Raw genomic sequence first — 18,346 nt, 5'->3', positions numbered from 1 at the left:
TAATCGCCGCGTTGAACCGTCCCTCTAGCTCCATACCAGCACTTTTGACGGAGCTGGACCAATTCGGCAGGGTGTCGGGTTTCAAGGTCAACCAGGGGAAATCCCTGATACTACCCCTTGGCAGCCATGCTCTTTCCAACAGCCCACCGGCCACCTTCGGTTGCCAACTGCGGTCCACCACCCGTCTGCCATACCTGGGGATTACTCTGACCTCCTCCACGGTCTCGACGGTTACTCACAACTACTCTACCTTATCATCCCAAATCCGGGCTGACCTCGCGCGTTGGTCGAAGCAACCCCTCTCCTTACTTGGGAGGATCGCGGCGGTAAAGATGTCGGTCCTACCCAAAATACTATACATCTTTCAGACCCTCCCGGTGTCACCGCCAATGGGGACGCTAGCTGACCTCCAACATGCTCTTCACCAATTTGTGTGGGAGGGGAAACGCGCCAGACTACATCGTCAAGTGGCGCACAGGACCGTGGACGAGGGCGGCCTCGGGATCCCAAACTTGCTGCAGTATTTCCAGGCCTCGCAACTTCGGTATCTGGTGGAATGGTACCGGCCCGAATCGGAGAAGAGATGGCTCTTTCAGGACAGGGCCATGGCACAGACCTCCCTGTGGAAGATACCGTTCCTTGCTCGCCGGCATAGGCCGCGATATCTCCTCCGTTCCCCTATTACTCGGACCACTATGGCGACCTGGGACATGGTGGCAGTCAAACGGGGCCTCACGACCTTCCCGTCCCCACTTACTCCACTCTTTGACAACCCCGCATTCCCACCCGGCACGGACACTCGAGCTTTCTTGCAATGGCGTGATACACCGTGCCGATCGGCCGGGCACCTCTTTGACACGGAGGGGTTCCTTCCTCTCGCCGAGCTCTCGCGAGACTATGGAATGGACAATCCTCACATGTATCAATATTTCCAGATCCGCCACTGGCTCTTGAGCCCGGACGTTGCCCCTCTGGTGGGCCGGCAAATGACGCCGTTCGAACGCTGGCTTGTGTCCAAAGACTCCGATAAACATCTTATCTCAGATCTCTATCGGATGCTCTCCCCTACTGCCGACCCTGCTAAGACCGCTGGGCAGCGGCGCTGGGAAGCGGAACTCGGAAGACCTCTTTCCACGATCGAATGGAACCACATATATTACGGGGCCGCCCACACTACCCGCAACACCAAAGCCAGGGAATCGGCGATAAAATTGGCTATATATTGGCACCTTACCCCAGCGAGACTCAACCAAAGCAACCCGACCCGTAGCGCGCTGTGTTGGAGAGGATGTGGCAGCCGGGGTACACTGACTCACCTCCTATGGGACTGTCCCGCCTTGCAGGAGTATTGGAGGGTCGTCCTGGACGATATTGACTCCACATTCGATACTGAGATCCCACGTTTCCCAGCATACGCACTCCTAGGACTTCCAAACGCACTTACATTCCCCCTACGATCAGCTCGCGGCAAACAAATGGGCATCGCCATGCAGGCAGCGTCGCAACACATCTTGTCGCTATGGGGCTCTACTACCCCACCCACCCACACTGGCTGGTTACACAAGCTATGGTTCACCTTGGGCATGGAACGGATTCAGGCCACACTAACACATACTACTGACGCATTCCGCACCACTTGGCAGCCACTCCTAGCGTTGCTCTCCAGGGAATTCCACGAAATCACCTGCCCGAAGTACCTTCGTATCCTACGACTTACGGACTGCATGATAGACCGAACGCAAACAGAGGCACCCTGATACATTTAGTCTTGCAATACCTCACAGGACTGCTATGGAAGACTGGCGTACTGGTGGGGTGGGGGGGTGTTGTTTTGGGGTGTTAGGGGGGGGGCGGGTTCTTAAGGCTGGCTTGTTTACTTGTTGCCCCGACTAGGGGCGTCTTTCGACCTCCGGGCACTACCTTTACATCTGAGCATGCTCACCCTGCTCATCTAACGCTTATTAAGAGAAGACATGTCTGTCTGTCTCGCTCGCTTAACCTGCTTGTTGATTGTGCTTAGCTATGCCATGCCTTTCTTTTTCTGTTCTGAAAAATTCAATAAACATACTTTGAAATTAGAAAGGAGACAAGCTACCGGGGACCGGTTTCTGGCATTTCAGCCTCGTCGGCCCGGCTTGCTTGAATCCTGATGGAGCAGTGAGCAAGGGACTCATGTCTGAGTATACCCTGCCACACCTATAGTGGCCAAAAACGATTCAGAAAAGGGGGTGGTGATGAACAGAGTGTCTGAATTAAGCAGACCACTCTTACCCAGTCCAAAGATCAGGGCTTGATCCATCTCCGTTATTTAGCTCACTGCCCCATCCCAGCTCAGAACCTTGCTATATGCAAATTAGTCTGTCCCTGGCCCAGTGCATCATGGGAATAGGGCAGACCAAACTACAAAGCCAATTCTTCACCAGAAAGGAGACAAGCTACCGGGGACCGGTTTCTGGCATTTCAGCCTCGTCGGCCCGGCTTGCTTGAATCCTGATGGAGCAGTGAGCAAGGGACTCATGTCTGAGTATACCCTGCCACACCTATAGTGGCCAAAAACGATTCAGAAAAGGGGGTGGTGTTGAACAGAGTGTCTGAATTAAGCAGACCACTCTTACCCAGTCCAAAGATCAGGGCTTGATCCATCACCGTTATTTAGCTCACTGCCCCATCCCAGCTCAGAACCTGGCTATATGCAAATTAGTCTGTCCCTGGCCCAGTGCATCATGGGAACAGGGCAGACCAAACTACAAAGCCAATTCTTCACCAGAAAGGAGACAAGCTACCGGGGACCGGTTTCTGGCATTTCAGCCTCGTCGGCCCGGCTTGCTTGAATCCTGATGGAGCAGTGAGCAAGGGACTCATGTCTGAGTATACCCTGCCACACCTATAGTGGCCAAAAACGATTCAGAAAAGGGGGTGGTGATGAACAGAGTGTCTGAATTAAGCAGACCACTCTTACCCAGTCCAAAGATCAGGGCTTGATCCATCACCGTTATTTAGCTCACTGCCCCATCCCAGCTCAGAACCTGGCTATATGCAAATTAGTCTGTCCCTGGCCCAGTGCATCATGGGAACAGGGCAGACCAAACTACAAAGCCAATTCTTCACCGGAAAGGAGACAAGCTACCGGGGACCGGTTTCTGGCATTTCAGCCTCGTCGGCCCGGCTTGCTTGAATCCTGATGGAGCAGTGAGCAAGGAACTCATGTCTGAGTATACCCTGCCACACCTATAGTGGCCAAAAACGATTCAGAAAAGGGGGTGGTGATGAACAGAGTGTCTGAATTAAGCAGACCACTCTTACCCAGTCCAAAGATCAGGGCTTGATCCATCACCGTTATTTAGCTCACTGCCCCATCCCAGCTCAGAACCTGGCTATATGCAAATTAGTCTGTCCCTGGCCCAGTGCATCATGGGAACAGGGCAGACCAAACTACAAAGCCAATTCTTCACCAGAAAGGAGACAAGCTACCGGGGACCGGTTTCTGGCATTTCAGCCTCGTCGGCCCGGCTTGCTTGAATACTGATGGAGCAGTGAGCAAGGGACTCATGTCTGAGTATACCCTGCCACACCTATAGTGGCCATCACCACCCCTTGTTGTAAATACTTAAGCACCTTTAGCTCATTTTCTTATGCATAAAATATAATGAACCGATCTGGCGATCACATCCTTTATGTTCGCTCTCAGGTTACTGGTGTGAGGCAGTGTGGAAGGGATGTACGTTGTTACAACGCATGCTTTTACCACGCAGGCTTTTACAACGCAGGTTTTTCAACGCAAGTCGTTACAATGACTTGCGTTGGGGGGTGCTGGATAGTGAATAGTTTAATTTACTATTTCAACTCCAATCCCCGTGGATAGTAGGGAAGGTGTTGGATAGTAAATTAAACTATTACCTATCCTAGAGCACCCCCAGCGCAATTCGTTGTAATGACTTGCATTGAAAAACCTGCGTTGTAAAGGCACTGCGTGGTAAAAGTAGCATCGTAAAGGATGTTTCCCGTGTGGAAGATCTGTATGGCGAATGCATTAGTAGCCATAGGGGCACTTTCTTTGTGACTAAAGTCTTTTTTGGTACCCCTCCCCTTTGGCTGGTGGGTCCCTCTCCTTTTCTTGGTGACATTGGTACGGCCCTTGTTGGCTGGAGAGAGTCTTCTTCTTTGTCTGTTAAGGTCAGTGGGCTTGAGCTTTGCCACCCATGGATAATTTTAAGACCTTTAGTTTTAGTGAAGACCAACTCAATAGGATAATTAATACAAAAAATGGTAGCAAGATTACAGTAGTGTCCGGTAAAGGTGAGAACTGGGGTAAACTGGTAAATCTTAAGAAAAAAACGTATCCGTACAGAGGCTCATGCGGATTTTTTAATTGAATATGTCAAATCTGGTACTATTCCTATTGGGCTATAGGTCCGTAATGAACCAGGCCTGTTTATAGAGAATAAGACATTTCTGGAGACATGGGCTTTGATATCCAATAGATGCAGCCGTGACTGGATGCTCTTGATTATAGAGACTGCCCAGGAACTGATCATTATTGAGAAAGAGGCAATAGAGAAACTCGAGTATGAACTTAAGAATTGCCCTGCTCTTGAGGAGACAAAAAAGAAGTTAGATAAAATAAATAGGGATGTGGATGGCTATAGGGACCATCTTCATAACAAAAAAAAACAACAAGAAAGGATATGGATAGATTCTCTCAAGAATTAGCCTACCCATACCTTAGGGAGAATTACTTTCAACAGAAAAATTAGACAACTTGGGAAAGACCAGCAAATGGACAGATCTATAATAGAGGAGGAAGGAAACAGATTACCTTTTCGGAGACCTCTGTAGTGAGGACGAGAATGTGCCTAGAGAGGAACCTATGAATAGGGGAATCTTAAGAGATCATGGGCCTTTTTTAGACTCACGCCCCAGGAGAAACCAGCGATACAACGGAAGTTCAGGGAGGGGCCAATCGAACAGGGGTCCTCCTCAACAATAGGAGTACATACGTACTAGAAGTCAGCGCTACTGGCGTCAGACAGAGCACCAGTAGTAAATCTGTCAGATAGAGTTCTTAATGATACAGAAATTAGTATCCTGAGTAGGAGTTTTAGCTTTGTCCCTTCTACCAATATTGATAAGTTTCAGCTAGAAAAGGAGTTGCGTTCTGTTTTTCCCAAAATTATATTAGGGAGGTGTATTGAGAACCGCGAAAATAGAGAATATGTTAATGTCTCAGGTCTTAAACCTAAGTCTGTGTTTGTTCCCACGTTAGCTATGTTTGGTAAGAATGTGGATATTTTGGAAAGAGCAGTTGAAAGTGACATACACAACATCCTTAATAGAAACGGCAACCCTATCTCACACAACATTAGAAGAGAGTAGAGAAGAGAGACAGGCACTGAACTCCCTTAAAGCAGGCAGGAATTTAACGATCCAGGCTGCAGGTAAGGGTGGTGGTGTAGTGGTGTTCAATACCCTTGATTATGAAGAGAGGATGTTAAAAATGCTTTATGTAAGAGAACACTATGTTCACACCAATGCCTTTAAATAGAGTGTCTAGAGAATATCTTAGTCTGCTGGAAGAGGCGAAAGAAAGCTCATGGATCTGTGAGGATAAGTTCAAATTTTTAAACAACTTAGAACCTAGGATGCCCGTGCTGTACGGTCTGCCCAAGATCCACAAAAGTTATACTGATCCACCCATGAGACCAATAGTAAGTAATATTGACTCGCTGTTGGAACCTATTAGCAAATATGTGGACCACTTTTTGCGGCCTATTGTGTGTGGTCCGAAGTCATATGTTAGGCACTCAGCCCACATTATTTCCCTTATTGAAGGGAAACAGTTCTGTAGAGAGACTCCATGTCTCGTTACTCTGGACATCGAGTCTCTCTGCACGAATATACTGCAGGAGGATACTGTTAGAGTGATCCACGATATCCTTGAGGATCAAGATCTTGGTGGGGAAAACAGTGATTTCATTGTTAGATGTGTTAGACTAATCCTCAAGAACAACATTTTCTTAGTTAATGGATGAGTATTTTCAACAAATGATGGGGACCAGTATGGGGGCTACTTGTGCCCCCAGCCTGGCATGCCTCTATGTAGGGCAATTTGAATCCAAACACATATACAATGAGGTGGCCCCTTTCTATGAAAATGTAGCGGGCTGGTACCGCTACATTGATGTCATCTTTTTCATTTGAGAAGGGGGCACAGATGTGTTGGATGATTTCCTTACTTGGCTCAACCTGGGTGATGCCAACTTAAGATTTACATCCCAGTATAGTAAAACTAAAGTGGATTGTTTAGACATTTCAATTAAGGATGAGAATGGAGTGGTGGAGGTGGAGTTGTACACGAAACCTATAGCGAAGAATACCCTCCTTCACTTCTCTAGTTTTCACCCCAAGTCACAAGAGCATTCCCTTCAGCCAATTTCTTCGACTGAGGAGAAATTGTTCTGACTTGAAGGATTTCTATAAGCACTCTGAGGAGCTGAAGCGTAAATTCATAGACAGAGGCTACCCCAAGAAACTTCTCTCGCATTCATTAAAGCGAGCGAGGTTTTACGATCGTGACGCACTGGTCAATAGACCGGTGGTAAAGAAAGAACTTCCGAACAAAGTAGTCTTTGTTAGTAAATTCTCCAACATGAGTAACCAGATAAAGAGCGCTTTCAATAGAAATTGGCATATATTGAATCATGAGGAAGACGTTAAGCTAGGGAGACCGTTATAGGCATTCAAAAAGAACAAAAACCTAAGGGAAATGTTTGTGCACACCTATCGAGAGGAAAATCAGGAGACCCAGAGTTCTATTTTGAACACTCCGACTGTTGGTGACGTTAGGTGTGGTACATGCAATATATGTCCACAATGCCTACAAACGAAGGAAGTCACACACAATGGATGTGTTATCAGATCTAGGACTCTCAATAATTGTAGAAGCCGCAATGCCATATATCTTTTGTTATGCCCTTGTGGCTGGAAGAGAGGTCCGTACCCATGAACATAGGTCTGCCATCAAAACCAAGAAACTTACGGCACCTCTTGTGCCACACTTTCTGGAATTTGGACATGGAGAAAATAATTTTCTCTGGTTCATTCTTGAAAAAGTCAATCTAGACAGGAGAGGGGGTAACATTCATTCGAAGCGCAAAGCGCGAGAGCAATGTTACATCTCCCATTTAAATACTGCGAGAACAGGCCTGAATTCAAGAGAGGAGTGGGAGCGTATCCTGGGGACAAGGTGATTAGCTTTGCTGTTGGGTTTGGATATTTGCGGTCCTTTGTCATTGATTGCCCACTGTTTAGTTATGTTCTATTTTTTGGTGCAACATGAGCCGCTTCTGCACTGGTTAATTTATCTTATGTGTGGCCCACATTTGACTGGTAATTTTGTGGAATAATCGGTTAGTGTGCACAATTCGTCCAATGGAGGAAAAAGGAAAAATAGAAATTATTTTTTCGTATCTAATAACCTCTAATATTCATAGTAGATTGTTTTATTTTATTAGTAGACATTAGAGGGTTAGCGTAGGCAATAAATAATAATGTGCTTCTATGCCCTAATGCATCATGAACGGATCATCTGTTCATTACATATTTTGCATAAGAAAAAGCGCTGAAGGTGCTTAAGGGCTTTATTCGAAATGGAGTATAATATACCTCCAAGATGACGGAACAGTGTTGCCACGTACTACAATGTTTGTATCTGTAGCGCAATTCAGGAAGTGATGGTGCACTTCCGCGATTGGTACGCGCTCAGCGTCGGGTATTTAAACATGAGTGAAATTAGGGTCGGCGTTTGACATTTTCCGGAGGCATTCCACCCCGAAGCGATTCACACGGTGGACTTAGGTAGGTTTTTCCGATGTAGGCTACCGGACCTTGTGAACTTGGCCCCTGGGCAGGACATCATAGTGATATATGTCCCGTTTTTATTTTCACAGATTGAAGGTAACGGTGTGCTCTGCCCTGAGTAGTTTCAGCAATTTGAAAGGTGAATATATACCGGGCTACTTAAAGATTGAGGAGGCATGTTGGCCAGGTTAGATAATCATGAATTAAAGTAGAAGGATAGGTACGAATTGCTGTTTCAAACGAACACTGTGTGTAATTTGTGGGTGCGTTTATAACTCCTCCTGCGGCATGTATGTATTCTTTTGTGTCACCTTTGGAGTACATCAGGGATTTAAATATTAATAGGCCCATTAAGTGCACTCTTTATTATGATATTTAGACCAGGGCCATTCAGTCGGGTACAGGCTAAAGGAGGTTGTGAGGGGCTCAGTTGTGTATTGAGCATTTATTCCCAGCGCTTACCAGAGATTTATCACATTCCGGTCATATATACAACATTGAAGTGCAATGATAATACAAAGAATAAGCAACTGTCACGCTAGACGAAGATTGACAATGAGTGTCTGCACTGCAAAAATAATCAAGCATAAGGAGGCAGCCCAACTTGAATATTGGATTCATAGTGTGAACTTTTTCTTTCCTTTAGTTGTATCGAGAAGGATTGAAACAACCATTCTAATTTAGCAAGGATTTTTTGCGCTGAATTAAAGGCTCCTCGTAATATCTTGAAGGTAAATATTGAGTCCTGAAGCCACACAGATATATGCCATTAGGGTGAGTTTGTGATCCCTTTCTTTCACAATGTCAAATGTTAGTATTGCCATTGTGTTATTGTGTTTTGACATGCACAGGCTCCTTATCCGTATGAGGAAAGGTCTCAGATAGCCCACGGTAAAGTCTGCAATAGTGTGCCTTGTTGCTTCTTCGACTAAGGTAAAATAAATGTCTGTAGATCTATCTAAGCACGACTGTGTGCACACAGGTATATCGTTTGGAGCAGATATGAAGTGTAAATATATTTACTTTATGGCAGGTATTGACTGTACCAAGTATCATGTGGTAATGCTGATCCGGAGTCATTCACTAGCCCTGGGAATACAGGTATAATTTGATAATTAGATCGAGAGATGAGTTCATTAAGATGGAGGTGGATAGGCCCCTGGTTGTGAGGCTATTGGGATAGTCTCTCAAGCTTTCCACATAGAAGCTGGGATGTTTCTCTTCCAATAAATAAGCATATTTATGCTGGGTATCTGGAGGTTGATGCACTTAATGGGTACCTATTATCAAGGGAATGATGAATGTTTGTGATGTATATATGGATGTCTATAATTATTTTACCAGTGGGTTGAGACTTTGGACATAAGGATGGTGTATCGAACCTATGGGGGTTGGAATTATGTGGGTGTACCGTGATTTGTGGGATTGTGTAATGTTTATTGCTCTGTTTATCTCTACAGACTATTAATATTATGATTGGGACGTATTTGACTTTCCTGAAGAAGGTGATGGCCATACATTTATAGGCCCACCGAAACGCGTCGATGCTCAGTGAAGAGGACACTATCTAAAATCTGTTGGGGCAATTGTATTGTATAATCTTGATTAGATATCGCACCCATGTTGGATACAATTGAATACTGACCTGATTTAGTGGTTCCCTCTAGAACTAGGAACTATTGTTCTCTCTTTTTCTTTGTTCCCAACTTGTAATGAATGTTATTGTCTGATGCATGCGTATTTTGGTTCTTATTTTATTTTATGCCATTTTTTACATTTTTAATTAGCTATGTAATGTTTTATAGCTTCAATCAATTTGAATCAAATTTGATGTATGTTTTTTAATAAAAATTTTAATTATTTTTAGTGCTGGTATCTGGCGATCACATCCTTTATGTTCACTCTCAGGTTACTGCTGTGAGGCAGTGTGGAAGATCTGTATGGTGAATGCATTAGTAGCCATAGGGGCTCTTTCTTTGTGACTAAACTCCATCTTCAGATGAAGCGCTTCTGGAAGCAAAGCACAGGAAAATCTAGAAGCCAGACAGGAGGACATTAAACAACCACTCCGGCCGAGTTTCAGCCTGGCAAAAAAGTGTGGTTATGGGGACTGTGGGAAAGAGGGCTCTACAAGACCGCTGGTGGACCTCAAGACTCCCAGGAACCCTTTAAGGGTTTTGCATGTCAATTACCTCAAGGTCCACTTCAACAGGTCTGAGTTGACCATGCTTCTGGTCACAGACGATGGAGTGGAAGAGGAAAGTGAACCTCTCCTCGACCTCATTTCTTCCAAGTAGCAGAAATGTTAATATTTGGATTCGAATTATACCCAATTGGCATATTTAATTTACTCGTAAGTTCCTAGTAAGGTAGAACTACATTTGCCCAGCTCCTGTAAATTAAATGCTACTAGTGTACATGCAGCACTGGTTGTTGCCACCCACTTAAGCAGCACTCTAAAATTGTCTGAGGCTTGACATTATAAGAACCTGTGTGTGCAGTTTTAAACTGTCATGTCTACCTAGAAAAGTAAACCTTTTGCCAGGCCCAACCCTTTCTTTTTAATACATATAAGTCACCCATATGGTAGGCCCTAGACATGCTAGAGGACAGGGTTGCAATATATTTTAAAAATAGTACATGGACATTTCACTTTCACATGTCTTGGTAGTGAAAAACTCTTAACTTTCTTTTTCACTACTGCAAGACCTATCTCTCCCATAGGATAACATTTGAGTTGCCTTATTACATTTTAGAAATGTAATTTCCAAATAGGCAGAGCTAACCAGATCATGTTTAGTGCCTGTGGAATCCTAATTTAATATTATAACGTTTGGTGAAGTCAGATTTTAAATTACAACTCTGAAAATGTCACTTTTAGAAAGTTGGCATTTTCTTACCATAGCCATTTAGTGCCTGAAGCCTGTTTCTGGGTAACATAAATTGGTGTGGGTGACAGTGGGGCTTTGTTTATTGCTCCTAGACAGCCACACACAATGGGATCTTAGGTGAGACTGGATGGGCTATCACTGGCAGGATGGGAGGGAGTTGCTGGGCACAGCCCCATTTACACTGGAAAAGGCTGTATCCTGCCTGCAAACAAAGGGCTGCATATCCCCTGTAGTTAGTCTGGAGCCGGGGCCAGATAGGCAGGGCATAGGTGCATTTCAAAGGCTTACCTCTAGAAGCTTTTCCCCACTTCAAATACACAACTGTGTATAACAAAGGACCTCATACACCAATTCTTCTTTACACTTGTGAACCTGTGGATACCCTGTCTGAAAAAAAAGTCTACTGTCCTGCTACGAGGACTGTCACTCTGCTGGTCTGCTACTCTAAAGGAGCTACTGCCATGCTGTACTGACCTGCTGTCCTCTTGCATGGTGAGAAAGAACTGGATCTGCAACTTTATAATGAACCCAAATCTAGGACTGTATCCGACCCACGCTCCATCACGGTTGGTCTGAACCTTTGACTCTGAGCCTGTGCAGCACGACCAGATAGCTGCAATTGGTACTTTATGCTTTTAGGCACTATTTTACAGTTTATTCCTTAAAAATGTATAACTCTGGTTGTGCGGATTGGATTTTTGTTGTTTTGATCTGACTTCTCTGTGCCAAGCTAGAAAGGGGGAGAGTACAGGTTAATTTGGGGTTCGCGTATGCCTTACCCAGATTAGGATTGTGGTTGCTACTTGACCAGGTCTCACACCCCATGTCAATCAGTAACTCAATTTCTAACACCACCCCTCAAGTGTAAAGGCGTTGTCCATGAAACAAAGATCACAGCACTCATCGACACAGGTGATCAGTCAATGTGGTGGACAAGCCATCATTCGACCAGCTCAGAAACCCGGCCCTGACTTCACGTGACCAGAACCTGCACTTTTTGCCTTAAGCTACCACCAGTCATTTGTGTTTTCAGCACCCCTATTCAGTATGAGGATCGTAGAGTGATAAAAAGTTCTTCCTAGTCGATGATGGCACCGGCACCCTTATTAGCTTTACTACCACATAGACATGTGCCATGATCTGGTTAGCTCGAAATATCAACACAAGATAGGTCAATGCCATTGTCTTTGACTTTAAGACCTATTTGTGTGACTAAGCTAAGTGAAAGGGAAACCTGCCACGCTCCACATGGACAAAACCATCAATCCAGTCACCCTAAGGTCCAGGAGGGTCCCCTTTCAGCTGTCATCTCCTATACTTTTGATGTGACAGACAGACAGACCAGGGGCTGGCATTGTCACAGAATACCTCTCCAGACACCTCATAGGAAATAACGCTGAAGACATCTGTACAATTGCTTGCACAGAACACTTTGTGCGACTAGTGCCTTTGCGTGCCTGCCCCAGACCAATCTCAGCATAGGAGATCAATCAAGCCACCAGCACAGACTATTGGATGCAGCGAACGAGAACTGTACTGCTGAAGAACAAGTGGAACACATTTTGCCGAGGCCATGAGTGGAGGAACTAGGAAACTCACTAGACTTTGACAGAGTTATGGAAGTCCAGGAGCAAGATAAGAGTAATGGGAGAGGCAATGTTTCTGAGAAGAGACAAGATCGTCATTCCCAAAAGTCTACCGCATCCTACAATATCACTGGCTCACCAAGGGCATCAAGGCATTGCAAAAACAAAGATTTGGCTAAGAGAGAAGGTGTGGTTCCCATTTATGGATAAACTCACAGAATCCATGATCATGGAATATCTCTTCTGACAAGCTGCAAGAATGCAGAACTCCCTGGCACTGGTCAACACAGAAGGGACATGGAAAGAACCAAGGACTAGGGTAAACGCTGATACCTGCAGCATAATGGATGGATAACAACTTCTAGTTCAGATGGACACACGTTCCAAATATTCCACAATAGAAATAGTGGAACCCGTGGCATTGTTAGAAGGTCAAACCCAAAATATAAAAAATATTTGCGTGTATGAACTCCTGTTAGAAATGGGGGTCTCTAGTTGGCAAGGGTTTGCACCTTTGTCCAAACAGGGACCCTTCTTCCTAGTCAGGGTAAGAGCGATATACTTCTAAAATAACCCCTGCTCACCCCCTTGGTAGCTTGGCACGAGCAGACAGGCTTATCTCAGAGGCAGTGTGTAAAGCATTTGCTCATGCATACAGTAACACAGTGAAAACACTAAAAATGGACACCACACCAGTTTAAAAAAATGAGCAAAACTTTATCTAAACCAACAAGGCCAAAAAATGACAAAAGTCCAACATACAGTACTGAAAAAAAATAGTTAATGTGAAAAATAACTGTTAAATTGCAGGAATAAATTGAAAAACACAGTTCCTCCAACTTGTTAGTTCCTTTGGGGGCCAACGCGTTACTGAACACAACAGAGTCTAACAATTCCAGCCAACCACATCGGTACGGGTTAGTGAAAGTGTCGACAGACTCGGAGACAGTACCTTTCTTGTTGCGGCTGACCCAATGGTACGAGCTGGTCAGGGGCAGCCGTCGCGGTTGCGATGTGAGATGGAAGCATTGCAGTAGGTGGTGTCCACACGGCTCGTTGATGGAGTTGGTGAGACCAAGGCTTGCGTTGCAGGGTGAGGTGGCGCTCAATACGATTCTGGCAGGTCACGGTTCGACGACGGAGCTGGTTGAAGTTGGTGTCAGGCAGCGAAGGAGTCGATGACGTCTGTGCAGTGTGTAGCAAAGCATTGTGGAGTGCAATACCCACAGGACGTGGTGCAATCAGCGGCTCGTTGATGGAGTCGATGAGACAAGGGTTGCTTTGCAAAGTGAAGCGAGGCGGTGCTCTCTGTGGTGCCTTCAGGACACGGAGTCTTCGATGGACTCCGTGACGGAGCCGGTTGCCCTTTTCTTCTGCGGCGAGTGAAACCAGTGGAACCAGAGACTGTGCCCAAAAAAATGGTGAGGTCTTTGCTGTTCCTGAGACCTCTTGAACAGGGGGCTAGTTCCACTTCAAGCCCTTGGAGATACTTTCTGAAGCAGGATACACAAACAGTTCCTCTCCTTGGCAGAAACAGCCACTGCAGGCCAACCCCAGACAGCACACAGCAAAGGTACAGTATCCTCCTCCAGTTTCTCCAGCTCTTCTCTTTGGCAGATGTTCCTCTTAAAGTCCAAAAGTGATTTAAAGTTATGGGGTCTGGGCCCGATTTCATACAGCAAAATCCTATGTTCTGTGAAGGCAGTGGGTGTTTGTGCCCAGCCAAAACCAGTTCTGTCCTCACTGGTTCAGATTCCTGGAAAGAGGTGGATACAGCATTCTGGAACGCAGACCAGGCCCATTCAGGTGAAAGGACATCTCCTTCACCTATTCTAAATGCAGCCCAGGTCTCTACAGCCCAGCCCTGACTAATCCAAACTCTCTGGAGCCACTGTACCGCCCCAGCCCCTGTCACACTAAAGCCAGACAGTCAATACATATCCTGGCAGAAGCACACTTGCTGGCTACACAAGAAAATAACTACTTTCTAAAAGTGGTATTTTCAAACACAGAATGTAAAAACCACCCTCACTGAAAGATGCATCTTAACATTCTGAGTTTCCGATCTTGTTCCCCGGGGTAGTTATGTTTATAAAATGTTATAAGCAAACTCTCCATTCTATCCTAAGGGAACAGATAGCCTTGCAATAGTGAAAATTTAAATTGGCAGCATTTCACTATAAGGACATGCCAGACACACAGGGCATGTCCTACCTTTCACATACACTGCATCCTACCCGCAGGGTTACCTTGGGCCTACTTAGTGGTGACTCACATGTGAGAAAAGGGAAGGTTAGGGCCTGTAAGTGGGTGCACTTGCCAGGTCGACATGACAGTGCCAGACTGCACACAGGATCTGCAATGACAGGTCTGAGTTACATTTACAGGCTGCTTATGTGGGTGGCACAACCAGTGTTGCGGCCCACCAGCACCATTTGATTTACAGGCCCTCTGCACACTCAGTGCACTGTATTAGGGACTAGTAAATCAAAGTATATATATATATATATATTTATGTTTGAGCTAATCTCCTTCTTTGGCCGTTTATGTTATTCAAAACTCATCTCTGAATGTGGCTTAGTTGGTGTCTTGGAACATATATTTTCCCTGTTGTTTTATCTTCACAGTGAGTAGTGCAGCTACAAGAAGACCAATCCATTTTACCGTCTTGTTTCTCTAAATTACAATGTAGGGATGCGTGACTTTCAGCTAGGCAGAGCAGCTATTTTTTTCATTTAATTATACTATTATGGTTCAAAGCCAGCCCTTTGACATAGAACAAGGTGAACACGACCTTGGGGAGGAAATACATTTCCATAATTAGAACACAATGCAGTGAAGCTTATAAAGTCTGTTTATGAAGATGCATGTCTTAAAATTTAAAATGTATCTTTTATATTCTGTCCTGTGTTGCAGATAAGTGAGGATGCTCTCTGCAGTTCCAATAACAATTATCTTATTTCATTTTTAATTCACACTCGCTTTGTTTTCATAGGTCTAATGCCTTGTGTGGAAAGACAACAGGCACTGCAAGGATTTATTGCTGAGAAGAAAGGCATGCCAGCGTCTGAGATTCGCGACCTACTTCTAGAGCTGACCAACGAACACGTTCCTTTGAAGCCTTGCGCAGCTGGTGTTATGACACCTGCATTGGTCAGCCATACAACGGAACAGAGCGTGGGCTCGCCCTGCAAGAAAATAAAGACTAGTGACGCACCTCGCCAGTTCCGCGGTTCTGACGTCAACGAGTTTCTAGAGTTCATGGCGCCTCCAGGGCTTTACAGCACATTTAGCCTGCCAACCGTGTGCGTGAAGTCAGAACAGACTGGTGTCCCAAGATTGGAATCCTCGCTGGACGAGAACAGCTTTCAGTCAACATCGGTGGAATTTGAGGCTATAGATGATACCGAAGATGAAAGCAAGGAAGAGGAGGAAAGTGACAAGAATAACCCATTCGCTGTTTTGGAAAATCTGATCAAAGAAAACCAGAGTTTAAAGAAAGAAAATGCACGTTTAAAAAAGAGTCTACTGGCAGCACAGAATACAGGTACTTTTGTGTGGTCGGACTGCTTGCCTCGTGTTTACATCTAGAGTTGTAGTAAATTATGGGACAAATATCATACAAACATAAGTAAACCTAGTTTGCCGGAGAATTAATCCTGAAATTGATTTGTACATTTTGTACTCTAGAAAGTCACATATTATTAGGAATTTCTTTCATTGGTTTTGTTTAAAAAAAGTTCATAGTCTTCTGTTTTCACAAGGAAATGTTCCAGCATGGGACTTTTTTCATGAGCATTATATCAAAGACTTAAACTAGAGAACAAAATTACAATGTCAGAAAAGTAAAGCATCAGCGATTTCAAGCTCTTCGGGTCCGTGCATGAGCAGATTACCTAGAATAGTCTTTTTCTTTGCATTCTGTTACTTGTAATCATAAAATTACAACAGAATATGCAGGGCCACAGGAAGCAAAATGCAAAGCAAAAGGCCATAAATGTGTTTCTCTCTTTTCCTGGCTCCGTTGATATATTGCGCCTGTTTGATAAAGTATTATGTGCATCTGGGTTGAATTTAACTGTTCAGAATGTGCCCTTTTTTAAACCTAAAATCCGAGTGCTGAATCCACAGAATCGGGATTGCCAGGATTTTGCAACACATTTCTCAATAGCATTGCATTTACCTGTTTGTTCCCTTCTGAGTCTCGTTGATCAGTGTTGTTATTTGTCACCCGTGAGGAAAGACTTCACCCTCAGCAGCCTGTGGGGAAAACCCTTAATTTTTTAATCTGTGCCATCTCATTGTCCCAAACTGTGCCTGGGAATATACAGCTTTTGAGGCTCCTTCTATCGTGTCGTGCTTTACTAAATGTCAGATGGCCATTCTTTTATGCTATGTTTATTTTTATGGTGTCTATATCCCCCAGGAGGGTATCCTGGTGCCTAGGATTGGAGTAGCTGCGCTACCTAGAGCCCATTGGAATAGTCAGGTTTTCAGATTCTTGCAAAATTATGTGATGGAGCTGGCAGCTCTCATGTCGAAGGGGATGTCATTCCAGGCTTTGGGGCACTGGTAGGAAAATGTATGGCCTTGGCTCTTTCTTATCAAATGCCAGTATTGTTGGTGAGGAGGAGGTTAGCCGACCGGAGGTGTCTGGTTGGTGTGTGGAAGTGGATGCAGCTGTATATGTATTGTGTGTAGTGCCTTGTAGGTGTGTGTAGCTCAAAAAGGGTGTGTTTATGGATGGGGAGCCAGCAGAGGTCCTTGAGGTGTTTGTATATGTGAGACAGAGTGGACGTTTGAGAGTGAATCTGGCTGCTGTTTTCTGTATGACTTGGAGTCTCTTGGTAAGTTGAGAGGCGATGTCAGCACAAAGGGCGTTGCCATGGTTCAGTCCACTGGTAATCAAGCCGTGGGTGATGGATGGTCTGGTGTCTAACGGAAGCCATGTGTAGACGTTTTTGAAGAGATTGACGATATGAAACCAAGTGGAGGCAAAAGTGTTGATCTGGTTGGACATCGAGATTTGATTGTCAAACAATATCTAGGGGTTCCCTTGCCGAACTGAATGGGATTGTCATTGGTCCTAGCTCTGGCTACCAGACAGAGACCAGAGAGAGGTGTCTTTTTTTTAATAGGACCATTTGTGTCTTGGCAGAGTTGCATTTCAGACAGTTGTTTTTCATCCAGTTCTCAACCCCAGACATGGAGCTGATGAAGTTCGCTGTGTGTTTGAAGTGTCTTTAAAGAGGGATAGGATGAGCTAGGTGTAAGAGATGATGATGAGTTACAATGAAACAAGGACCCCCTTATTCCACATAGTGTTCTTAGGACAGGGTAAATAAAGATTATGCAAACATTTCCTAGGCAACACGATACCTTCAAATGACTAGGTTAACTAATGAAAAAAGGATATACTGCAGCCCCAATGCACTGACCACAACCAATAGTCTGAAAAAATATATATATGTATTTATTCAAATTGACAACATGTATATCATATCAAGAGTTATTTTAGATTTAAAAAAGGGGTTGCACAAACCCTTTGATAAGAAACATAGGCAAACAATATCATGAATTCAATATTAAAAAACAATATAAATGTACACAATGACATAAAAAGAATACAGCGCAAATTTATATTTGTTGAGCAATGTTCCTATAATTAAAAACACTAATTTTCATATCTATTCAGTCCGTTTAATGTCGTCATCAGTCTCTACGCGCGTTTCGGCGGATAACCGCCTTCTTCAGGAGAATAGCTTGTGGTTCTAGAAGATAAATAATGGCTATTGCACATGTATTGAGACAACAGTGCATTGAGGCTCAACAACTTGATTCAAGATATAACTAGGTACACATTGCTCTCCTGTTTTGAGATGATGATGAGTCCATGAACGCATATAATGCTGGGAGAAGGAGTTCATATAGATGTTGAATAGCGTCAGGCTGAGTGAGGAGCCTTGAGAGACACCACAAATCAGTTTGGAAGCAGTAGATGAGTGCAGGACT

General features: G+C 44.6%; 1 protein-coding gene across 1 annotated transcript in view; it reads left to right on the top strand.

Annotated features, from left to right (window-relative positions):
* Positions 1–18,346, top strand: part of LOC144827270 (uncharacterized) — a 197,676-nt gene that overhangs the window by 121,051 nt on the left and 58,279 nt on the right. Inside the window, exon 2 of the mRNA XM_078685648.1 lies at positions 15,330–15,881. Coding sequence (XP_078541774.1) covers positions 15,330–15,881 — 552 coding nt within the window. The remainder of the gene's footprint in view (positions 1–15,329; positions 15,882–18,346) is intronic.

The sequence above is a fragment of the Lissotriton helveticus genome, chromosome 4_1 (assembly GCF_964261635.1).
Source record: "Lissotriton helveticus chromosome 4_1, aLisHel1.1, whole genome shotgun sequence".
Taxonomy (NCBI): domain Eukaryota; kingdom Metazoa; phylum Chordata; class Amphibia; order Caudata; family Salamandridae; genus Lissotriton; species Lissotriton helveticus.
The sequence above is the reverse complement of the archived record's forward strand: the minus strand, read 5'-3'. Positions and strand labels throughout refer to the sequence as shown.